Source organism: Salvia splendens, chromosome 4 (genome assembly GCF_004379255.2).
Source record: "Salvia splendens isolate huo1 chromosome 4, SspV2, whole genome shotgun sequence".
Taxonomy (NCBI): Eukaryota; Viridiplantae; Streptophyta; class Magnoliopsida; order Lamiales; family Lamiaceae; genus Salvia; species Salvia splendens.
In genome coordinates this window covers 5,610,201-5,635,944 of record NC_056035.1, presented here as the reverse complement: position 1 = coordinate 5,635,944, position 25,744 = coordinate 5,610,201, and the positions used below count along the sequence as shown (strand labels likewise).

The 25,744-nt window shown below is 37.4% G+C and overlaps 1 protein-coding gene and 2 pseudogenes across 3 annotated transcripts; all 3 read right to left on the bottom strand.

Moving 5' to 3' along the window:
* Positions 1–4,950: 4,950 nt before the first annotated feature.
* On the bottom strand, positions 4,951–6,296 carry LOC121798115 (annotated as a pseudogene).
* Positions 6,297–10,490: 4,194 nt separating this feature from the next.
* Positions 10,491–11,542, bottom strand: LOC121800548 (annotated as a pseudogene).
* Positions 11,543–20,640: 9,098 nt separating this feature from the next.
* LOC121798114 (probable serine/threonine-protein kinase PBL3) lies at positions 20,641–23,695 on the bottom strand. Of its 3 annotated transcripts, none has more exons than XM_042196958.1 (7): positions 23,451–23,695; positions 23,285–23,344; positions 22,108–22,448; positions 21,899–22,034; positions 21,644–21,780; positions 21,434–21,557; positions 20,641–21,304 (listed from the first exon to the last, which is right to left on the bottom strand). In XM_042196958.1, exons 2-7 carry the CDS (start codon positions 23,340–23,342, stop codon positions 20,856–20,858), a joined length of 1,245 nt encoding a protein of 414 aa, XP_042052892.1. In that variant the 5' UTR covers positions 23,343–23,344; positions 23,451–23,695; the 3' UTR covers positions 20,641–20,855. The 3 variants fall into 3 exon arrangements, with proteins under 3 accessions (XP_042052892.1, XP_042052893.1, XP_042052891.1); XM_042196959.1 differs by having other exon boundaries at positions 23,471–23,695; XM_042196957.1 differs by having other exon boundaries at positions 23,285–23,694.
* Between the last annotated feature and the right edge of the window lie 2,049 nt (positions 23,696–25,744).

Sequence of the window (25,744 nt, the reverse complement as noted above, 5' to 3'; positions counted from 1 at the left end):
CTTCCTCCTGCCCTTTAGCCGTCTCTCTTGATGTGCTACTCACCGTGCTTGTATCAACTCCCCCCCGGATAAGAAACTCCTTGTCCTCAAGGAGGTGGGCAAAACGGGACCGAATAGTGTCCAATGGCTCCCAAGAAGGCGCGACTGAAGGGTCCCCCGACCACTCCACCAATACCTGTTCCACCGCTTTCCCATCGTGGAGAGCGACTCGACGATCCAACACCCTTATCGGCTTTCCAACCGGCCGAGCTCCCAGAAATTCCTCCGGTAAAACAGAGTCAGAGGTTGCCGAACCCCCCTCGACGAAAGGACGAAGTAGAGACACATGAAATACGTTATGAATCCTTGCACCCGGCGGCAATGCAAGACGATATGCCACAGACCCAATTTTTTCGGTGATGACAAAAGGCCCATAGAAACGCTTGGCTAGCTTAGCCGACAGAGGGCGAGCTACCGAGTGTTGACGATACAGTTGTAACTTGAGGAGAACTCTATCTCCCACCTCAAACTGAACATCTCTGCGGTGCTGATTCGCGGTGTCCCGCATCCGCTGCTGCGCCCTCTCTAAATTTTTGCGCAAGTACACCAGAAGAGCGCCACGCTGCTGTATTAAATCTGCCACAGCCGGCTCTGTCCGGATTCGCCCCGCCGTCGGCTGAACAGCCACCAAAGGAGGTGGTTCGCGACCATAGAGAGCCTTGAACGGAGACATTCCCAAACCCTCGTGATGGTAGCAATTCAGGGCCAACTCCGCCCACGGTAAAAAATTCGCCCATTTCGATGGTCGGTCCCCTGCGAACACCCGCAAGTATTGCTCCAATCCTCTGTTGCGAACCTCGGTCTGACCATCCGATTGCGGGTGGTAGGCGGTGGAATAGTGAAGCTTCGTCCAACTTAGCTCGAGCATGTTCTTCCAAGCGTCACTAAGGAAAATAGGGTCTCTATCTGAAACCAAAGTCAACGGAAAACCATGATGCTTGACCACTGTCTCAATGAACAAACGTGCCACCTGCATAGCATCGAAGCGAGCAGGAAGTGGAGCAAAATGAGCATATTTCGAAAGACGGTCCACCGTCACCATGATAGTAGTGTAGCCCCGCGAGGGCGGTAATCCCACGATAAAATCCATAGAGACATCTTCCCAAACCTGGGAGGGAATAGGTAACGGCTGTAGCAACCCGGCGGGTTTCTGCGTAGAATATTTGGTCGTTTGGCACTCCACACACGATGCAACAAATTGTTTAACGTCACGGCGCATGCCACTCCAGCAGAAATGAGCCGAGAGCCTCCGAAGGGTTCTCTCAAAACCCGGGTGACCTGCTTGCGGAGTGCTATGGTGCTCATGTAAAAGGGCCTCACGCAGAGGTGAATCCTTGCTCACGAATATCCGTCGCCCACAATAAATCAGCCCGTCCGAGAAAGCAAATTTTGGTGCCGCTGTACCCGCCACAATCGCTCGCTGCAGCTCCTGTAAGTCCGGGGCAGCCGCTGTTTCCTTACGCAGCAAGGTCAGAATGTCGGGCCCCGGCTGGGCGACACTCATCAGCAACTCCCCGTCGGCCACTGCCTCCTCATCGCGGCGCGAAAGCGCATCCGCAACCTGCTGCAGAAGCTCCCTAAGGCTCTTTTGGTCGCTGCGAATCACGAACTCGCGACCCAACAAATACTGGCGCCACTTTTGTACGGCCTCGACAATAGCATAAAGCTCCTTATGGTATGTGGATGCACTCCTTTTCCTGGGACCCAATTTCTTACTGAAAAAAGCGATTGGGTGGCCATCTTGCATAAGCACCGCTCCAATGCCGAAATCCGACGCGTCAGTCTCCAAATAAAATGTCTTAGAGAAATCCGGTAAACGCAAGACGGGGGCTGCCGTCATAGCACGTTTAAGTGCCTCAAAACTGTCCAAAGCGGCCTGGGTCCAGCAGAAAGAATCCTTCTTTAGTAAATCCGTCAGGGGGGCAGCGATGACGGCGTATTGTGCAATGAAGCGGCGATAGTATCCCGTCAACCCCAAGAAGCCCCGAAGTTGTTTGACTGTAGTCGGAACCGGCCACGCTACCATGGCATCAAGCTTTGCCGGGTCGGCCTTAATAACTCCCTCCGAAATCAAGTGTCCTAAATAATCCACTGTAGTGCAGCAAAATATGCATTTGGACATCTTAACAAAAAATTGTTGTTTATCCAGAATCGCCAATACCTGAGCTAGGTGAGAGGCGTGGGTTTCCAAAGTGGGGCTGTAGACGAGGATGTCGTCGAAAAATACAATAACAAACCTCCGCAGCCACTGTTGGAAAATACAATTCATCGCCGATTGGAAGGTGGATGGCGCGTTGGTAAGTCCGAACGGCATCACCAAGAATTCAAAGTGACCGTCATGAGTGCGAAAAGCGGTTTTGTAGGTGTCCGCCTCGTGCATCCTGATCTGATTATAGCCCGAACGGAGATCTAATTTTGTGAAAAACCGGGCTGCACCCAACTTATCAAATAACTCGTCCGCAGTTGGAATCGGAAAATGATCCGGAACGGTGGCCTTGTTCAAGGCACGGTAGTCGATGCAGAAGCGGAAGGTACCATCCTTTTTGCGAACTAAGAGAACCGGTGATGAGAAAGGGCTGTGACTGCGCTGAATCACCCCCTGTTCCAACATGTCCCGGACCTGTCTCTCAATTTCATTCTTCTGAAAATATGGGTAGCGGTACGGACGAACATTCACTGGCTTGGAATTCGGCAGAAGGTGGATGCGATGGTCAAACTGGCGGGCCGGTGGAAGGCCAACCGGAACACTAAAAACTGTTGCATGTTCTTGTAGCACATCGCGGATTTGTGGAGGTAAATCGGGAGGGAAAACTGCATCATTCGCGGCAGGGTCAGCTGACGGAGGCAGCTGGACTACCTCGTACATTTCGAACAATGACACCCGGGACACAAAAGATGTCAAGGACCGGAGAGAGATCTGACGCGGGCCAGGGTTTGCGCTCGTGAGAACCACCAACTCATTGCCTCTAGTAAATTCCATTGATTTCTTGACAAAATCAGTAGTCACACGCCCCAACGACTCGAGCCATTCCATACCCAATATCACCTCTGGGCCATGAATCGGCAAAATGTGGAGGTCAATAAGAAACTCCGTGCCCTGCATGATCAACTCGGTGGCCCTGGAGATGTGGGAACACAACAATGATTCCCCATTCCCAACATATACTCGAAACGGCTTCACCGCTGTGAGCGGAAGGTGGAGCTTCTCGGCCATGCGGGGGTGGAGATTTCGATCGTGCCCGCCAAGGTCAGAGATTTCGATCTCCTCGTGCCGTCCATCGAGTGAAGATGTGACAGATCCGCCGCAATAACTTCATTAGAAAATCCCTCAGCATTATCTTCAAGCGGGTCATCCTCGTTATCCTCGACTCCCATGTAGGCGAGGAATCGATGCTTGCATACGTGTCCAGTCACCCACTTTTTCGGACAATAGTAGCAGAGGCCCAGACGAGAGCGTTCCGCCTTCTGAGCCGCCGAAAGCCGAATGATAGGTGTCTTGGAGCCCTCTGAACGGGGCACGTGCTGCCCTGGGCGTCCCGAAACAGCCGGCGATGCCTGGCTTGGGGTCGCTACTGGTGGCGCTGAACCAACTGGGTGCGAGTCACGCGGGGGCCAAGGGCGGCGCTGCGCAACCTGGGGTGCGGGGCTGAGGTCCGGCCGACAGGCAGCTAGCTGAGCAGCCAGGGCGAAAGCACTTGCCAATGTGGCTGGCTGGTGTAACAACACCTCGTCTTGCAAGGGTTGCTTCAGACCCGCCACATACAAATCCAGAAGAACATGATCAGGCACCCCAACAGCGTTATTTTGCAATTTTTCAAAGGCCAGCTGGTAATCATAAACCGTACCCGTTTGGACGAGTTTCTTCAGGAGTCCCACATGCCTCGTGTAGCATTGAGGGTCGAAGCGGCGGCGAACGTCATCCAGGAACTCATACCAAGTGACATACTCGTTGCTAGCACAATAATTCCAGATCCAATCTGCCACCACGGGCTCAAATAACATAATAACGTAGTGGAGGCGTTGCGCCTCTGGGGTTCCCATATGATCGAAGTAGAATTGAACCCCACGGATCCAGTTATTCACCTCTGTTCCGTCAAATCGAGGGGGATCCATTTTTACCCTTGTGTGGGGATGCGAATCCGAATTTGGTTGCCCAAACTGAGGGCGTGCATTGGGTGGGCCCCAACAAGACAAGGGATTCACCGTAGGTGGACGTCGCAGCTGTGTGCGCTCCGGAGTACGGCCAAAGGCTGAGTCGGCGTGGTGCCTAGAAACTGTGGTGGATACCCCCACAGAGTCCGAGAAACCCGACAGTGGAAGGGAGAATGGGCCTGCAGCAGATGTAAAGGGCCCTAGGGTTTGTGGTAATGAGGCGTGTGTTGCGAAGGTAAATGGCGCTGTCTGTGGGTGGTACGACGCAGCGGGAAGGGAAGGTCTCACTGAAGGAGTCGGGGTGAAAGTGAACAGAGGGAACGGACTTGTACTCAGCGGCGGAGGGCGGTCCGTGAAAGGCGGGGCTGGTAGTGGCCGCCTCGGGAGTACTTGGTCTCCCACATCGAATTGCGATTGCATCTCATTCACCACTGCCGTGAGATGTTCCAGTTGTAACATAATCGCCGTCAACGACGGTTGGCTGGCAGTCGGGTGCGTCGGCTGTGCAGTTGAAATCCCAACCATCTCCAAGCAATCGGACGCAGAACTCTGTGAAGCCATTGAAATTGATGTAGGGAGTATGAGAACCAAAGAAAACACCAGATGATACGGAGAGGTTCCGTATCTGTGCGCCGGCGACGAGAAGACCAGAGGGGGAGGATCGTTCGCGGAGTCTTCCTCCGTCGAGCAGCCGCCGACCGCTAAGGTTTTCGCGTTGTAGTTTATGTAACTTGCGGAGAAAGTAAAGGGACGATAAAAAAAAGGTAAATTCTGATATATTGATAATGATTTCAATGTACAGAACCCCTATATATATCTAAGGACCCTAGGTTTGGTTCGACTCGATCAATTCCGGGAAAGAACCAACAAGAAAACCCGAAACGGAGCTTATAATTACGCTCGACTCTAAAAGGCAATTATTTTAATAGTTTGCAAAAATATTAATGAAAGTCTTAAGCAATAACAATTAATAAGGAAACGTTAAACGTAATCATCCAACTTCGCCGGACGTCTTGATATCCGCTTCGGAAGTTCCGGCGACGATTCCCTTGAGCTTGACCCCTCTGACTCCTCAGCGCTTGCATCCTCCTCACCCTCGTCTGACTCTCGGTGCGCTTCCTCCTGCCCTTTAGCCGTCTCTCTTGATGTGCTACTCACCGTGCTTGTATCATCGATGGAGGGGCTGCTGCCCCAAATGCCTGCGCCAGCGTATCCTCCTAGTTTACCGCCGTTGTCAGGTAAGGTATACGTTTGCCATAATATTTTTCCACTGTTTACATCTATCTTCACAAGGCTTCCTCGGAAAGTGCAACATCTCTCCGCCGGTAACGTTACTTCTAGAGACGATACCCCCACGTAGAATCCACTAAAACAGTATAAACGGAGATCTGAAATCAATATACAAATTCCAAGCTATTCTTATTATCATCAATTGATTTTAAGACGAAAATCTGTAAAATGGAGTTAGAATTTTACAAACCCTTTGTAAACTGTTCCAGACGCCGTGACAAGGCTCAAGGGGCCTGGATCGACCCGGGTAGACCAGACAAATGTTCCTACCGAGCGCGTGACAGCGACAACATAGGCCGGGCCATAGATGCCAATAATGAGGAGATCGTCGGCCACCACAGGCGTCGACCGCGACATTGACGTATGTTCCTGTCGGAGGTAGCTCTGTCAGCTGCCCTATATTCCGTTGCCATATCAGCGCTCCATTGGCGGCGTTAACGGCGTAAAGGTTGCCGTTCCACGACGGGAAGTAGACTACACCGTTGGCCGCAGACGGCGTCGCGGTTATGTCGAATCCGGCCAAGAATTCCCATCTCTGTCTCAACAGCCCTAAACGAACGGAGATGGGATTGATAGTTCCTCCAATCTCACTCCTCTTGTTGCTGATGTCTCTTCCATGGGTTAACCACTGCAAATAATTTGCCAAAGCTTCACTTTCAAAAAAAAAACTGAGTATACAAATTAATAACTACTTCGACAATAAAATCTAAAAATTAGGTAGAATAACCTCCGCAGTTGAGGTGTCGACAAATGAAATGAAAAACAATGCCAACACAAAAATTGCATTACTTCCATGGTTAGCCATAATTTGGCGACTGGAGGCCTACAATGTTGGAAGTTTTTTTTTTTTTTGCAATTAATGCAGTTGATTAATAATTAGGAGAAATATTCAAGTCAAGAAGTTGATTGTCCCAATTGAGTTGGTATCTATATACTAATTTTGAAAAATATACAGGAAAATTTTCTTTCTTATATAGTGTATTTCTTGCTAGATAGAAACGACAAAACTTGTTTCAATTGAGAAAGTGATCGAAGTAAGGATTTTAAAAATATTAAAAAAATATGATGCAAGTGACAAGGATACATATAATCTTGAGAAAACCAGCGAGATTTCGCCTCATAATTTGTGATAAAGTCGCAAAACAAACAGAAATCCTTCATGGATATCATAGAGAACGTCAACAAAAATTATTTGAGGCAAATTATTACTCGAGATTGCACTTTTTAGCATCAATTTTCTTTAATCAAATTAATTCTTTTTTTTTATCATGTTAATGTGCTGATTATGTTAAAAACAATAATTACTAGGATTACCAAAAATTTACTCTCTCAAAGTTGACAAAGTAATTAATGGCTTTGGCCACTGTTCTTTGCTTCTTTTATTAGGGAAAGTGCAGTACAAACGTGTACTCTTCAGTCGTTTGATCTATTTTTTCCTACAATGTTGAAGTTTTCTAATGGGAAAAATTGAATTTTTAAATGTTGAAAAATACAGCTCCTATGAAAGCCTTACTTTCTCCCAAGCCAAAAAAGTTGACATAAATAAATCTGACTTACGAGTTCAAAGATTTATGTCTAAGTGTTTATTAATCATACGTCACTTTTTCTTTTATCTATCATCTGAACGTATTTATGAATCATAGACTTTTATTTTTATTTTTTTCTTATTTCACTCTATGCAATAATATAATGCATATTTATAGTCCATCCTTGTTAAATTCATACACAAGAAAAGTATACAAATTTCGTTAACATTAATAATTTACTATATAATTAAAATAACAAAAATTAAATTCTTGACTTCTAGAGAGTGCCAAATATTTAGATTTTTGGATTTACCTAGTTGGAATGGGATTATACATGTGCACTTTGAGGTGCCTTCCGAGCATATCTCGTTCAACTTTCTTCCAAAATGTCTATGTTTTTTGGTTGGTGGTTGACAATTGGATCTTTGTTGTACACACTAACATCTTGAAAATTCGCTTGATTTTCTTGGCGGACACCTGCGTGTTGTAAACGTGCCCAGTTAACACTATTCGACTAGATCGTACGAGTGAAATGTTTAATTTTGTGAAATAACATACTAATAATATAGTATCGATCTATGTTTGGAGCAGATAATCATGATATATCCATTATCTCTATGGTGACTCTCAATGAGTACGAAATAGTGAAATAATGTGTGTGACTTGAATATAATTAGAGGTTTGAGATGAATTAATGTGTTATTTAATTATACATTAAAATCATGGTATGCGGAGAAATATTTCGTCAACATGTTTATCAAATGTTTATTTGTTGATGTGAAATATTGGGTTCTCTCTCAGTAGAAATGCTACTAAAGTGGCTCCACAAATGATTGAAGCTATTGATTGTAAGTTACAGTAGATTTTTTCTTGCTTATAATCTTTTCAAATTAATTCTGGTGATGACCATCACAATTTTTTTTTACTACTAAATACTTATCTTTTAAGGACAAAAAATATTGAGACGCAATTACTAGCTTTTGAATTTTTTTTTAAAAATAGCCATAATTTAGGGTGCAAAAGAAAGTCTTCTTAAGTTGAGGGCAATTATCTTAATCTTTTGTTTTTTTTGAACGCTTCTGTTTGTGTCCCCTAATTTTAGTTGGGGCACCAACAATAATGGCAGTTTATAAAGCGTTGGTGGTATAATTAGACACATAAATTAGCATACTTAATAGCATTAAAAAGCGTGTTTATCCGTAGTCAATTTTAGTCTTGCTAAGCCTTCATTTTCAACATCCTCTGATTGTGGGAGTTATTATTTCAGGTGCTAAACCTTCATTTAGTTTATTTTAAGCTTTGCTGCAACACATGCATTCGTGATTCTATTCATCTCTCTGTTCCCAATCCATCTGCTCAAAGTGCTTGGTTGATGATCTGGAATAGGTTGATTAAATATGCATTCCCATACACTACAGTTAAATGCAGTTAATGTAAACACATAGTGGGAGATATATGGAACAGAGTTTCTTTGTAGGAAGTGTAAACCATATTCGGTATCACAAAAGGCAATAATATTACGATATATTCCATGCACTTCCCAATCATCAAATGCTGCTGAATGTGTTTATGATCAAATCACACACTTGGTGAATCAGAGTATCATTATGATTTAGTTATGTTGGAAAAGGATGATAGGATCAATTATGCAGATTCAGTTGTGAAAATGATTCCATGGCATAACATAGCCTACATTCTTAACCAGGTTCAATATCTCCAATGTATTCACCTTGTTTTCATGGTTGACAAGTGGTCCTATCGTAGGATTCATCTCTAAAACTACACGCTCAAGTCCTTCGATCGAAATGAACCAGCCATAGGCTTAAGCGAAGGCCCATTTTTGCCAGCTTATGCTTTAGAATCATGAGGCGTCAGATTTCAAGAAAACCACAACAATCTGCTTTGATGTAAAGAATTTGAGTGATTCCTCCTGGATTTGGTATTTCCGATTGAAAGCAATTTTCTTTCTAGGAACGATTTTCTGCATCTCCAACATGTTCTTTTAGGCTTTATTCTTGGCCCAGACTATTGATTAAGGCTTTATTCTTGTATTCTTTGTCGAATACGAGAATAATTCAACTGAAGCATCCTACCATAGGAGTACTTATTTTCAATGTAAATCTTAAGGGCCAAAATTCCTTGTTAAACTGTGCTTGAATTAAATGTTTGCTTAATTATAAGCACGGTGAGTTTGCATGTGTACTGTAGAATGTAGATTATAACAATTTTTGTTGGTGCCCGGCCTAAATATTTTACATCATGTATAATAACATTAATTGTGTAAACATGAAATTTATTTCAAGTGTTTAATTCCATGTTAGACTATAAGAAAATATACCAATTGAAACTAGTACTATGTAGTATTTGATTCTAGGGACGATGGACCCTTTTTCGTATGTGGGCTACTTTTCTAGAGTCTCACTCTTTCTTATACGACTAATTTACTGGAATTTTTAAGGAGAAAAAAACTTATCAGTACATTAAATCATGGTAAGATTAAATTCCTTTTGTGGACAATGTCATGTGTTTGATTAAAAACAGCCCCTGTTTTGTTTTGTTTTGGTTGGTTGGAATCTAATGTTTTCCAAGTTACAGGGAAAACTACTCTTTTATTGAGCTAAGTCTTGTAGTAATATAATGTTTTATTTATATAGTTTTTTGGTTTATTTTAGAAAATATTGCTAAATTATGATATTTTAACCAAATTACTAAACTTTAATTTGTTTCAAAATGATTACTAAACTTGTATTTTTTCATCACTTAAGATTTCAATTCAAATTTGCTAATATATAATTGTAGTATTCCACATGGCAATTTTGAAATGTCACATGTATTACTAATAATTTCTCTTCATTTGTTTTCCTGAGAATGTCGTCCATAAGAATCGACGAAAGTGTTGTCGCTTATTATTATGGTTCGCTCACTTATACTGCGCGCAGCTATCAACTTCTCTATCTAACACGAAATATGTTGTTTAATTGCATAAGAATTAATTAATCATGTTGTTAGGTTAACTAACATTCATAATATATCATGCATCAAACGAGTAAAATCAGTAGAGTGTGTAGGAAGTTGAATTTGATGAACAAAATATTATAGTAAGAGCAATTAAAGCTTGAAAAGTGACTTAATCCAAAGATTATTGAATCATATAATTTGACCCACTTCTGTGACCAGGTTCAGAAATTGCCATTTTATTTAGGACAAAAATCATGCTTCACATGTCCGATTCTTGGTACGGAGTTAGTATAGGTCGTCTATATAAATATAGGCAACAAGAAGCCTTTGTATTATTACTACTACAACATAGTACATTGTGATTGGTGATTGGTGTGGTTTCGACTGAAGTTTCCTCAAACTACTTCACTAGTAATAAAACAGTTCTCTTTCATAGTGAAGTGTTTGGGGGAACTTTGGTCGCGCCTCACACATATCCTGATCCTTCTATATCCTTTTTATGTTTACAATCTAATTCTGATTTTTTTAGGGAATGCACAATGCAAAGAGATATTTGCCGCTGGTCCAAGTGGGGTGGAACTTTGCGAGACCTATTGAATATCCATGCCCGATGAAGATGCATCCGTAGCTCGACGACGCTCCTCCATACACGGTGGCTCCCGTCTCGAATGTCCAAGTTATAGCCCCTGTCCTTGCATCCATTGCATACACGAGGCCGCGTCTCATGTCGATGGAGAGGCTACTGCCCCAAATACCCGCGCCAGCGTATCCTCCTAGTTTACCGCCGTTGTAAGGTATACGTTTGCCATAATATTTTTCCACTTTTTACATCTATCTTTGCCATGCTTCCTCGTAAAGTGCAACATATAAATATATATAATAAAAATTTCACATTAGTATTTAAAGAGAACTGAAAACAATATACAAATGTCAAACTGTTTTTGTTATCACTAATTGGTTTTAAGATAAAAATCCTCAGACCCTCTATAAACCGTTCCAGATGCCGTAACAAGGCCCACGGGGCCGGATCGAGCCGAGTAGACCAGACAAGTGTTCCCGCTGAGCGCGTGACAGCGATGACGTAGGCCGGGCCGTAAATTCCAACAATGAGGAGATCGTCGGCCACCACAGGCGTCGCCCGCGACACCGTCACGTTGACGAATGTTCCCGGTGGAGGTAGCCCTGTCAACTGCCCTATATTCCTTTGCCATATCAGCGCTCCGTTGGCGGCGTTAACGGCGTAAAGATTGCCGTTCCACGACGGGAAGTAGATTACGCCGTTGGCCACAGACGGCGTCGCGGTTATGTCGAAGCCGGCCAAGAATTTCCATCTCTGTCTCAACAGCCCTAAGCGAACGGAGATGGGATTGATAATTCCTCCGATCTCACTCCTTCTGTTGCTCAGGTCTCCTCCACCATGGTTTAACCACTGCAAATGGAGTAATAATTTTAAAAAACATATATATTAAAAAAAAAAAAATGAGTTAAGCTATAGGAACCTCAGCAGTTGAGTTGTCGACAAATGAAAAGAAACAAAATGCCAACACAAGGATTGCAATACTTCCATTGTTAGCCATAATTTAGCGACCGGAAATGCAAAAATGCTGAAGCTTTTTTTGTGAGTTGATTAGGTAAATTATTGAAGTCAAGATGTTAGATTTGTATCGATTGAGTTGGTGTTTATGTACTGATCTTGATAAATCTACAGATAGCAATTAGCAACAAATTTGTTGCTATCTTTAGAATGAAACGGCATAACTTGTCTGTGTTGGGAATGTGATTCAAGTAAGAATTTTAAAATATAAAACAAATTACTACAAGGATAGAATCTTGAGAAAAGCAGCGAGATTTCGCATCATAATTTGTGATAATGTCGAAAAACAAATAGAAACTCTTCACGTTGTATCAGATTGATTTCGCCTGCCTGCAGTTGTTTTCTTTATCAGTTATATATTTTGAAAAATATGAAAATTTATCTGAATTTTTTATGATGTTAATTGTTACTATTTCAAGGCTGTTTCGCAGCAAATTGGCAAATTGCGGCGTTAAACTGTATATGGACTCCTGAAGATTTTGGCCTCACAGTATATTTCCAACTTGTTTCTGATTGTTTAATTTGAATTGATGGATCAAAATTTGGGGCTTCAGGGTGACTGAATGATTATTGTAACATACTCTGATACTATGTTAAAATACTATTTGTATCACAGTTACTCTATTTATTACATCGTGTATTTATTTAATTTGTTGGACTAATTCATATAATAAAATACGATAAATTTTGCTCTACTTTACTACAAGAATAGACTATTTGTATCATACTCCTATATGTTGCACCCGGGTCGACCCGAGTTTCCAGAAGATGGGAAGGTTTTGGACGAAAATGTAACCAAATGAATAACTAATACGGTATGTTTGGGAACATGGAATTGGAGCTATCCATTGTTTGATATTACAAAAAGTATATAGAATTGAAATTGACTTATAATTCTAAGTTTTTTAATTCCATGATTTGAATTTCATATCAAAAGTAGAAAATTGAAATTCCAAATAGTCATTAAATTAGATAGTTTCACTATATACCCACTACACACATTTCACATACACTACACATATTTCACACACTACACACACAAACTTCACACGTTTCACATACTACATGCACTTCACACATTACACAAATTTCACACACTACATACTACACAAATTTCACACACTACACAAATTTCACACATTTCTCGCACTACACACATTTCACAAACTACACCCACTACACAAATTTCACACACTACACATATTTCCCACACTACACAAACTTCACACACTACACACATTTCACACACTACACAAATTTCACACACTACACAAATTTTTCTTTCTGATTTGAATAGAAAAACTAAAAATTTCCAAAAGATTAAACTGAACTCAACTTAGAAATTTTAGTTTGTGAATAGTGTGTGTATTTTGGTTATAGTGTGCGTAGTATGTGTGATTTGTGTAAAATTTGTGTCGTGTGTATATTGTGTGTGTAATGTGTGTAGTATCAAGTATGTATATTTTGTGTATAGTGTATGTAGTGTGTTTATTTTGTGTATGGCGTGTGTGTATAGTGTGCAATGTGTGGAGTGCATTTTTTTGTATAGTGTGTGTATTTTGTGTAAAGTGTATGTGTGCAGTGTGTGTATATTGTGTGCATTCTGTGTATAGTGTGTGCAGTGTGTGTGAAGTTTGTGTATGTGTGTATAGTATGTGTATTTTGTGTGAAGTGTGTGTGAGTGTTTATTTTGTGTATAGTGTGTGTGAGTGTTTATTTTGTGTATAGTGTGTGTATAGTGTGTGTGCACAAATTATTCAAATTCAATTTCATATCAATTACTTCACTTTATCAAACATAGGATTTTGAATTGAATTGAACATTCCAGTTCAATTCCAATTTAATTCCAATTTCGGGTATCAAACGGAGCCTTAGACAATGTGTATTAATTCTAAAATATACTGAAGTATTCTCGTAGCCATCGATTATCATAATGTTTGAATCATTGTTTAAATTTCAGACTGGATCGGTTGGTTTAGCCATGAATCGACATGTGTCCGCTCCAATTGGAACATACTCCCTCCTTTTACAAAAATAGTCACATTTGTGAACGGCACGAGTTTTAATGAGTAATTAATAAAGTAAGAGAGAAGGAGAAAAAATAGGTAAATAAAAGAGATAGTACTATTTTTTTTATAATATTGCAGTTCGATCAATGGTCTGAATCGTGAATTGATACCTTGGTCAATTTGCTTACCCACCCGATTTTTAAAACATTGGTTTGATTGCATATATATTCTACTAATAAACTGGACTATACCGATAAAAAAATTTAATACTAGGGTTTATATCAAATAAATCCTAGCAAGTGAAATTAGCACAGATAACTTGTTTACAGTACTTCCTCCATCCTATAAGAATATGCATTTTCTAATTTTTAAATCTCTCAAATAAGGTGGAACCAATTTTTCACTAATACTAATACTTTAATTAATTTTTCTTTCTACATCTCTTTTACTTTACTAATTATATATTAAAGCTCATATCCAACCAAGAATGTATATTCTTGTGGGACGAAGGAATTATAAAATACTGTAGTACTTTTAGTTGTTTATGCAACCAACATTGTTGATTAAGCACAACAATATACTCCATCCATCCCAGCCTAAGTGATACGTATTCCTTTTTGGTACGTCCCAACCTAAGTGAGATGTTTCCTTTTTTTGGCAACAATCAACTCACTCATCTCTCATATTTTATCCTCTTATCTCTCCTACTTTATCTTCTCTCTTACTTTATCCTCTCTCTCTTACTTTTTTCTGTCATTCTCTTTCTTACTTTACTATCTCTCTTATTTTACTATTAATAATTTAATTCACTATACACAACTACCTAAATTCTTGTGACAAAATAGAAACGTCTCGCTTAGGTCGGGACGGAGGGATTATTGTATATCAATAATCAATGACAACATACAATAAAAGAATTGGTGAAGTATAATACTTCCATTGTCCCACAATAAGAGTCACATTTTGCTATTTTGGTCTGTCTCATAATAAAAGTCATATTTTACTTTTACCATAAATGATAAGTAGATCTCATATTCCACTAATTCACTCCAATCATATTTTATTATAAAAGTAATATTAAAAAAATAAATCTTATATTCCACTAATTTTTCTAATCCATTGTTCATTACATTTTTTTAACTTGTGCCACAAATATGAGTTTAATTGTTGGACGAGGGAGTAGTACATTACTCTTGATTTCGTGGCTCATCATTAAAATAAAACGACGTTTTTCCCAATATTATCATTCATGTGAAGTGAAACTGTTACAAATTTGAGTTAATAATTACTGTAGTATACACTAGTTTCTTATTAGGCTTTACAATTTTTCTTGTTTTGGTTATTTAATTTATAACTATTTAGGTGAGTAATTTTTTTCTGAAAAGTCAAATATAATTGCTGTAAAGAGTAATACTTGCATACAAAATCATTCGTATCAAAATAGATAAAAATGTGAGTATATTATACTACTGAGTTATACTTTGAGAATAACTAAAAATAAGAAAAGTTAAGAATAATTGAAAATAATAAAAAGTATCAACAAAATGTGTGCATATTTTAATACAATAATAATACATTATCTTATTATATGAGGTATCCCAGTATGGCCAATATCTGATATTTCCAATGAAAATATTGAATCTGGTCAGTATTGTAGCCAAGGTGCAGAATGGAGAAGAATCCCTCGATCACTTTTGCTGTCAGATATAATATGTTATCCTTTAGTATCTCAGGTTTTTTTTTTTTAATAGAACTTAGATTCTGTGTTTGTACTGAAATTTTTTTTTGTTCCGGGTTTGGGAGAGAGACGCATGACCCTCATGCGTCTCCTTTTAATGAAACGCATGACGGAGATGCGTCTTTTATAGAGACGCATGAGGGACATGCGTCGTTAATTTTTTTTTTATTATTTTTATTATATTTTACTATTAAAAATAAATAAAATAAAATAAATAAATAAATGAAAGACGCAAAACGCTTATGCGTCTTTCAAAAAAAATAAAGAAAAAAATAAAAATTTAACGACTCATGTCCCTCATGCGTCTCTATAAAAGACGCATCTCCGTCATGCGTTTCATTAAAAGGAGATGCATGAGGGTCGCGTCTCTCCCAAAGGCGGAATAAAAGAAAGTCCAGTACACTCGAGGAATGTTATTTGTGATCTAGAACAAAAAAAAAAGAAAAAACCTGTATCTCAGTATACCTTACTACTACTTGACAACTCACAATCAATTATACTATATTTAATTAATCAAGTCTCCTTCAATATTATCAATTTATCACTAAAAGGGATCCAACACATTATCTCACACTTAAAATAAAGACTTAATCGAATTATAAGACTAATATTTAGGTGAAGAGATTAGGATAAAAGGGCAGGCGTCATCCAACAAGATTCTTCACGTTTCCCACAATTGCGTCTACATTCAGTTCTTCCCCAGACACATCTCTCTGCATGATCAGGTCTCTCTCACTCTCTCTCTCAAGGTTAGCAAAGGGAAAAGGTAGATCTACTAGTATTTTGTAGGGAGTGTGACATTTTTTTACTCAAATTCGATATTTTCATTTTTAGGGCAAATTTGATATTTTCATGTTGACTTTGAATTGGGCGTTTTTTTTGGAATTTGGGCGTGTTGATGCTCTTGAAGTTGTGCGGATCGGAAACATTTATTTAGTTTGTGTGATTAATTTCTATATATCTTTTTTGGAGACGAATAAATTGATTAATTAGTGGTTCCTGGTCCCGGATACTGTAAAGTACTACTCCATAAAATTTGAGGAATCAAAATTGGCAAATAGTCTCCATTAAATTAGGAATTTGCAAGTAAATAGTTTTTCACATTATATGCTATTATGACTTTATTTTTTCCTTTTAAAAACATCCTCATAACAAAGGGGAGGGTGTGGAAGTTTTATCGAATTAAAGTGATAATTCTTTCTCTTATTCATTTGCAAGCATAGATGATTATACTGCCACTCTCATTAATGTTCTTCTTTCTAGATTCTACAGATGTAATTTAAATCACACGATAATGAAATGAGAAATGGGACATAGCTTAGCTATTGTGATTTGCTGATTTGTGTACATAGCAATGCAAGGACGAATTTGTAGAAAGAGGCAAAACATAATTTAATGAGAATTGAGGCTTGGATTTTGATTATGAATCATACTTGCATTGTTTGTAATGTTTCTGGGTTGAATTTGCACTGCCAAAATCAATTACGCAAGGCTACATAAAGGGCAAACATAACTCTAATATTTGATTTAGAAAGTAATTAAATAAAAACTAGAGAAAACAAAGTAAGGGGAATATAGTGGGGAAAAAACATATAACAAGGTAGTGAAAATGGGGCGAGATGATAACTGAATAAGATTCTAGGTGATGAAATGGAGTCTAGGTTCATTCTGGATCAGAGATATATTCCATGGTTTACAGCAACGAATATGTTGAGCTCTTTAAAAGCCACACTACAATTGACAACGAAAACATGACGAGTTGCAACAATTTCATTTCATGCGTCCTCTAGAGTTCCCTGCAAACACTTCTCGGACCTTAATTGGCTCTCGTGAAGTGTTTGGGGGAACTCCCGGGCTCGTTTGATCAATCATCCTCCACATGTAAGTACGTCTGCTGCATCGATCTCTTTGTGGTGATTATGATTCTATCATCAAATTAAAATTGAAGTTGATCAAACTATATCTGGGGTTTTGTGAGCTACTAGTGTGTGAATGGATTGTACAGTTTTCTTGGATTTTAAGATTTTGTTATTTAAAAATGTGAAGATAGGGCAATTGAGCTTAAAAAGTAGTCTTAACAATATTTTCCTACATTCTCCAGATTTATGCATCGGCTGTCCAAATTTTGGTTGAGTTTTCTAAGTTCTTTCTTTCTTCAGCCCCAGCAAAAAAACAATAAGATGAGTATAGTGCTTCAAGATTTATACAGTGAAATTCCAGATCTCTTTCATTTTTCCTTTGGTTTAAAGACATATATTATTTAGGTGCTAGAAAATCAGCCGAAAATAAAGGTGAAATTGGAGCACACATCTTGAAGCTAGCTAGGGCTTGCGGTAACTCAATTGTTTCTGAAATGAGCTCATTTTGGAGATCTCTACATAGGAAAATGATAGTAGTAATTTGAAAATAGTAAGCTATAAAGTGCTACTATAACCTATCTCCTTTTACAAAATTAATTAATGAATTCCTTGAATAGAAAGCATAGTGGAACAAAATCTTATAGGAGCCTGACAATATTTAATTTAATTACACCATTAGCTAAATGCATTTGCCTAACGGCTACATATTTAGTCCAACACGAGTAGGTCATCTAGAGAAATCGACCGTACCTGGACGATGTATATCCCGAAGATTGAAGGGGCTCATCAAAGACTTTCGACCGATCAAAATGATTAAAGTCATGAGAAGAGAAATAATAGTCTCAATTTTTGTCTCCATTAACGGTAAGTTATCTTGTAGTGCAGCCACATTTTCTGTAGTTGCAAGATTTCAAGCAGCCTCATGGAGAGTTTCCATGTGTCAACCTAATCACCCAATATTTGCTTTCTCTGTTGGCTTCAAATCGGCTACGAAGTTTTTATAAAAATTTTGGCCATCTGTGACTGTTCTATATCATGTCTATTATCTATTTGGGATATATCTAAAACAAGATTGCTTTTCAAAAATTTGAACCCAATTGAGTGCTCGACAAAAAACGGCATTTTTGGCGCATTGGCACATGAATTAGAGGGATATTTTTAGCTTCATACACGTTATTGCATCAAAATTCGTTTCTATTTAAATGTACTTGAGAGTTGAAAGTAGGCTTTGCTTTTGTATAGTAATCTCTCCATCACAATTAATATGAAACATTTAATTTTTGGCTAGGAATTTTAGATAATATTATTTTATGAATTAATAAAGAGAAAGTATAATAAGAGAGGGAGAAAAATAGAGATGATAGTTGTTTTTATTTTAAAAAATGTTTTATTTTTAATATGGAAGAGAGTACTACATTTGTGAATTAAAGACTAATGGGACCAAGTGTAGAATTTCATATGTACATTTGATTACTAGGTAAAGTTCATTATTAAGGCCACGATAATTAATTAAAGTTAAAGCGTCCCCACACACACAACACTAGGTAGTGACACACATAATTAAAGTTAAAGCGTCCCCACGATAATATAGATTCTTGACATAATTCAACTCTATTTAAACACTTTAAGGTCATCTTTTGTTGTCAGGATTATGTCTCAGAAAGTAATCTAATTCCTTAAATTTTAAATTCTTGTGTTTGTTTTAGTTTTTAATCAAATTGGGAAAGTAATCAGAATTCCGAGAACAAGGAAGGTTAGTACAACTTTCCAGGATTCTGAATCCTAATTTTTCTTAGGCATTCTTTTTCCCAGTTTTAGGATTCTTACATATTTAATGTAATAATAATATTATTATAATTATTATTAATTAGAATGCTTTAAAATAATTTAAAATTATAAATCATACTACTTAATTTCAAAATAATAAATACCCATAATTAAAATGATCATAATTATAACTATGTTATTATAATTTTTATATATATTTTTTATTATCATAATAATAATTAATAATTTATTAAATAATGAAAATGTAATTATATAATAATAAATACTAATTATTATTTTATAAATTAATAAATAATCAATAAAATCCTAGTGAAATTTTAAATTATAAAATTTATTTAATTATAATTACCTTAAATATAATTATTATTATTATTATTATCATCATTATAATCATTTATGATTATAATACTCCATGTAACTGTAATTATAGTTGTATTATTATATATTGTGATGGATGATCCATATTTAAACTATCCATAGTAATAATAAATATAATAATATAATTATTATCATTTTTAAATAATAATTTAATAAAATTTTTATTATTATTATTCTTTCTAAATAAAATAATTATAATAAGTCTATTTTTAGTTTGGTGTTTAAATCAAATACTATAAATTTTAAAATCTTGATATTTTCCAAATATAAGAAAGTAAAGTTATTGGGAATCATATTCACGGAATTCATTTTTCCAGGAATCATTTTTCTTTATAGCTTTACTTTCCCGTCAATCAAACATGACCTAAGATAATTTATTGGGAATATCTCCGCTCCAGGTAATCGATAGGTAATCAATTCGACCAGACCAAATGCAACTACAAATTACCTAAACCTTCGATCTTAAGATTAAGTCTATCAATTATTTGGATTTAATTATTAGTTCACACTTGATTGTGGTTAATTGTCCATTAATTGATTATTATGATTAGTAATTCATTATGAAGGTGTTTGTTTGGTCACAGTGAAAGGCAAGTTTGATACAATAGGTCAGTTTAATTAAATGTTTGGTTGGCTTAACTAGGCTTGATATGGAAATTCGACACGCACTCTAATCATTCAATTAATATAATTATATAATCATCATCTAATTTATAATACAAAATACCCAAATTGCCATCACTAAAATTATTGTTTGTTTTGTACTCTCACCCTCCCATTAAATATGAAACATTTGGAAATTAGCACGCGATTTTATATAGTTTTGTTTTGTGAGTTAATGAAGAGAGAATAAAATAAGACATAAAAAAGTAGAGATAGAGTTAATTCTATTTTAGGAAATGTTTCGTTTTTAATTGTATAATCCAAAAATGAAAATGTTTCATTTTTAATGGGATAAAGGAGTAATTTTTAAAATGATTCATTTTATTCTGCACCTCGCGCAGCAATCTAAGATTCTAAACTAAAAATAGAACAATCCAAATACAATCATGAATAATCATACTATCAATCCAACAAATCTAACTCATAACTGATTAGTTGGTATGCTTAATCTCCTCGTGTATTAATTTTGAATTAACTAAATCCATAGACTAGTAATATTATTGTTATTTGTTTTTGTTGTTTTTGTGTGTGTTGGGGGATGGGGAGGTTGAATACAATTGTGGTTTGTGAGAATAACGGAAATAAAGAGCTTAAGACGACACAATTCATATACCCATCCACACACACACACGGTAACACCTACTACTAAAGAAATGGGCTTCTTTGATGTGAAAAGGAGAGATCTCGGATTCAATTCATATTGAATTTCCCTCCCAAAAAAATAATACAGATATTAGATTTCACTCATAAGCCACAATCCACCAACAATACAAACACGAAAATGTGATCCTAAGTGGAAAATTTACAGATGAATATTAAGGTAATATCATATGATAAGCATACAACAACTAGCAACCCGCCTCATCTTACACGGGGCGATCTCCGGTGTGCCGGCACCGGAGATGCCAATGGCGTCATATTCATAGGCGAATGGTGCTTCGACTGCAAAATGGGTACGTGTTCACCTTGCTGATTGTCTGTCTTCAAGTGTCTGACTGTGCACTTGGGCGCTTGGAGCTCTTCCAGTTTGGCCAAGACCTCCGCCATACGAGGCCTCTGCTTCGCCTCGTGGCTCAGGCATTGCACAGCAATGGTAGCAGCAGTGAAGGCTGCTTTCTGAGGGTATTGCCCCTCCAGTTTGATGTCCATTATGCGGAACAGTTTTCTCTTGTCGCCCATGTATGGCTTTGCCCAATCCACTAGGTTTTGCTCGACACCTACCTTCATTTTGTCAACGGCACGACGCCCAGATAGCAGCTCGAGCATAACAACCCCAAAGCTGTAAACATCACTCTTTGCTGTCAACCGACCTGCTCATAGACCAAGAACGACAAGCGTTTTGTTAGAACATGGACCATAGATGCTTTTGTGGATCTTCAAAGGAAAAGATAAGCACGTTATCAAAGAAAAACGAGCATGATGTGTTTTAGCTGTTTCACCTGTGGCAACATACTCAGGTGCAGCATATCCATGTGTACCCATAACTTGAGTTGACACATGGGTCCTATCACCAGTTGGGCCAGCTTTTGCCAAACCGAAATCGGACAGCTTCGAATTGAATTCCTGCATCCCCAAATGAAGTTGTCAATGAAAAAAGATAATGGATGGCTTATTAACAAGGTTAGCAGTGTAACTAGTTGGGTTCATACCCCGTCTAGAAGGATATTCGATGCTTTAAAATCTCTGTATATGACTTGCTCTTCAGCTTCATGCAAGAAAGAAAGGCCTCTGGCAGCACCTATAGCCACCTTGATTCTAGTAGCCCAAGATAGAGGTTGAGGCCCTCCTGTAAAAGGGACACAAAAGCAGTTAGAACTGAATTAACGAAAGATCCCACCCCATAACACGAAAACACAGACTATAAGTAATATTTATAGGACAGGCTTAACAAAGATAATGCATACTTCTGAACAAATGATTCTCTAGGCTTCCTTTTGGCATGAACTCGTAGACCAATAGCCGATTGTCACCATCCGAGCAGTAGCCAATAAGTTTAACTAGGTTTGGATGGCGAAGTTGACCCAGGTAATTAACTTCCGTCTGAAAACCACAGCCAGTCTCTCAGAACCTTGAAAAGATAATTTAACTAAGCAGTGTAGTAGAAGACACTTACCAGCCACTCTTTGTGGCCTTGGAACCCTTCGGGCTTTAACTTCTTCACAGCAATGACCAACCCTGATCCAGGCCTGGCAGCAGTAAGAGTATGCTCGTCGATCCATCCTTTGAAGACATAGCCGAATCCTCCCTCTCCAAGAAGACTGTCAGGTCGGAAGTTTCGTGTAGCATTCTTTAACTCGTTAAACAAGAACGCCTTCACATGAGGGGATGAGAGAATCTCAGCTTCTGATCTCGGAGTGGGGAGGCTTTCTGCACTGCTTTTAGCACTGTACGAGGGAATGCTTATGTTGGATGGTGCTGATGAGTTGCTGTTTTTGCAGGCAAATCTCGATGCTTCTGGAGATAATTTAAAGGAAAACTTAAGCGAGATCATTACCCAATACCCATGCCAACTACATATCTTACAAATTCTCAATTATTAACAGCACAAACAGGATTGAAGTGACTTATCCAATATATGAATTCAGTATTCGGAGAAACTAGAGATTTGAGTTAATCTAGTGCTTTATATACAGAGTCAACTGACAGTAAACATGATTAAAAGTTTCTATCAATGCATTCATCTATGTTAACACGAATCTCCATATTTAAGATCATTGTTATTTTTCAAGCATGTCATTGTATTCTAAGTATACAGAGAAACAATAGTTACTAATAAGGGTTATGAAGAGAAGAAGTTTTGAGTCCTTGACAAACAAATATCAGTTGGGTATGTAGAAAATAACCAGAAATCGTAGACATCTACCTAAATAGAAAAGGCTGCTAATAATTACAGATAACAAGAATTATCTCAGAATGGAAATCAGTTTTTCACTTGCCCTAATGCCCAAGTTACCAGTATACAAAAAAAAAAAGAAACAGCATATTTCTATATTGAAGAGATTACAAATAATTAATGCTTCTTCAAGTAATAATAATTGAAACTAAAGGAACAAAAAACTTTAGCTATAACCACAAATAAGAGCCAAATTCACAAATAACATAAACCTGAAACCATAAAATTCAACTTAATTAGGTTAATTTTTAAAAATTGTAACCGCACATCGAGTTCAAACAAGATCCACACAGTTTCTAATAAAATGAAATCAGGATCGTCGGAATCGAAACTGCAGTCTCAAAATCGATAATTCAAATTATCTTCGCCTCAACAAAAAAAGGAGAAGGAAAATTACCAGAAGTGGAGCTGAGAGTGGCATCAACTCTTGCAGAGGAACCAAAGCAATTTCCCATACCTAAAAGAGAGCAGTGAGGAAAAGGATTATGAAAAATCCTTGAAAAGGAGTGGAGGAAAGTATGGATGCAAGCAAACAATCGGACAAAAGGGGCTAATAATGGAACCGGGGAAAGTAGATAACAACAAAGATGGAAAAGTAGAAATTGTTTTGCGCAGCAAGGAAGAAACTTCTCTCTCTCTCTCTCGCACTTGCGCAGAGAGAAGGGGGTCCTGGGTGTGAAAAGGGCGGAAGCGGGATGGAAAATGTGTAGAACTGAAGGAGATGCGGATGCTGCCTCTCTCTCTAGAGATTGGTTGATGAAGTAGTAATTCTCTTGCCTGAATTTGTTTGGCGATATCAGTGACCCACCTAACTACACGACAAACACCCCATTGTCTATTTTTGTTAACGTGTTTGCCACTGCCAACTATTTCCTATTTTAACCCTCTTTCCCGCATTCCTCTATATTATTTTTATTTTTATTTTTCTTTTTATTTTTATTTCTATTTTTCTGGACACCATTCATATATTTCCGGACAGAGTGTTTGGTTTGGACTAATGAATTTTTTTACTCTTAATAAATGGTTCAATTTAAAAATAACTTGAGATTCTTGAAGAACTGCACAACTCAATACAGTACTATTTTGAGGTTGAATTTTAGTTCAGCAAGTTTTTCAACAAATAACCCATCCCATCACTATTTGTTCCATAAAATGGAATTTGTTCTCTTAGTAAATAATGGAATATGTTCGCTTTCCCAAAAACAAGTTAATCTTACCTCTTCCCCTACATCTTAGTTGAGAAATCGCATAATAAACCAATGATGGGGAAATAAAAGACTAAAAAAGAATCATATCATTTTCATTTCTTTATTGATTACATTCTCACGATGTGATAAAAAAAATGACAAGAGTAAATAATCCATAAATTGCCACTACAAAAAAGAATCCATTCGCACCACATGTTGACTTATGAATCTAAAATAGGGACCCTCAGAGAAAAGCAAAAAAGCGAATACGTAAAAAATTTGCTAGCAAAATATCTAACTATAACCTTTACCTTTTTTTTTTAATTTACAAGCATTTATTCTTTTGACTAAAGCAAACAAATGAAGGTTCCATCTTGTTCTTGGACAAGGTTGCTGGTTTTTAATTTCTTGCCTTAAAATCGATGTCATATTTGTGCACAAACGAGTTGACTTATTCCGGTATATTTGCGCATTATTAAATTAACACAAACTAGCTAACACAGATTAAATATTGTATTTTGGTCACATAGTAGTTGACAAGTGAAACGTAATACATCATGCTCTATTGCTCTGTCATCACTTACCTCTATAATTGTATAAATAGTTCATCTATATTGTACATGTATAAATATATTTTATGGGGCCATTCAATTAATTAGGAGATTCCATAGCTAGATTATACTTCCTCCATCCAAAAACCACACGCACCAATTTTATTATTTTGAGTCATCCATCAAAATTAGACTAATTTTAAAAAATAGAATCTTTTAAACAAATATACTAACCATACACATCATTCTAAATATATGGACCTCACAATCCACTAAAACTATTTCCACCACATTTTTCCTCCTTATTTTACTTTATCAATTATGCATTAAAACCATTTCATTTACAACTTTTTTCTATTTTTTTGTGGACGGTTGGATTACATAATATGTCATGTTAGGTTCATGAAATTAAAATTTACAATATAATCTTGGACATATCTAATAAATTATTTTGATGAAGCAGGATTAAGTGAACAAATGAGAGTGAACATGTAAAACCTGAGAATGAATTTTTTTCACATATATTAACGAAATAACTTCATAATATGGAAAGTATCAATCTCTTAATGTAGTCCTTTTTATTTGGAAAAGTTGATGAAGTATCTATTTCTTTTTTATTTGTATAATTGAGGCACTATTCTAGTCCTTGCACAGACTTGTTTAAAACTTGTTTGGATGTAAAGCAAAGGAATTAAATTTGATATAGTAATAGGAAACAGAGAGACTCGCGATTCCCAAGACTAAAAGAATAAAACGCGTAGACCTAATTTCTCAGCATGCACGATCGCTTTCACATTTGGAAAATTCCCTTGTTGACTTAGTCTAATTTCTCTTTTAATGCGTTTATATTTTTAAATGATAAAACAAATTCTAACTTTCTAAATTATCTTATGTGAGGGAAAATTCGAAGAATGATACTATTAATTAATTGTTCAAAGTATGAAAAGTGATAGTGCATCAGCGTTCCACATAAGCTTTTCTTATAGTGATTTGGAGACAGGAGGAGCATTGACTTTCAATTTTGATGAAATAGAAGTATACAAATGTACCCTACGAGTGCTACAACTTCTACATAATTTTTAATTGGCTCGACCTATTATTTAATATTATCCTCTAATT

Excerpts from the sequence above, each read along its gene's own strand:
- LOC121798114 (XM_042196958.1), bottom strand. The coding sequence starts at position 23,342 with ATGGGAAATTGCTTTGGTTCCTCTGCAAGAGTTGATGCCACTCTCAGC. Across the intron at positions 21,781-21,898 it reads AGAGAATCATTTGTTCAGAA|GAGGGCCTCAACCTCTATCT; the intron begins GTATGCATTATC and ends TCCCTTTTACAG. Across the intron at positions 21,305-21,433 it reads ACCTGAGTATGTTGCCACAG|GTCGGTTGACAGCAAAGAGT; the intron begins GTGAAACAGCTA and ends GTCTATGAGCAG.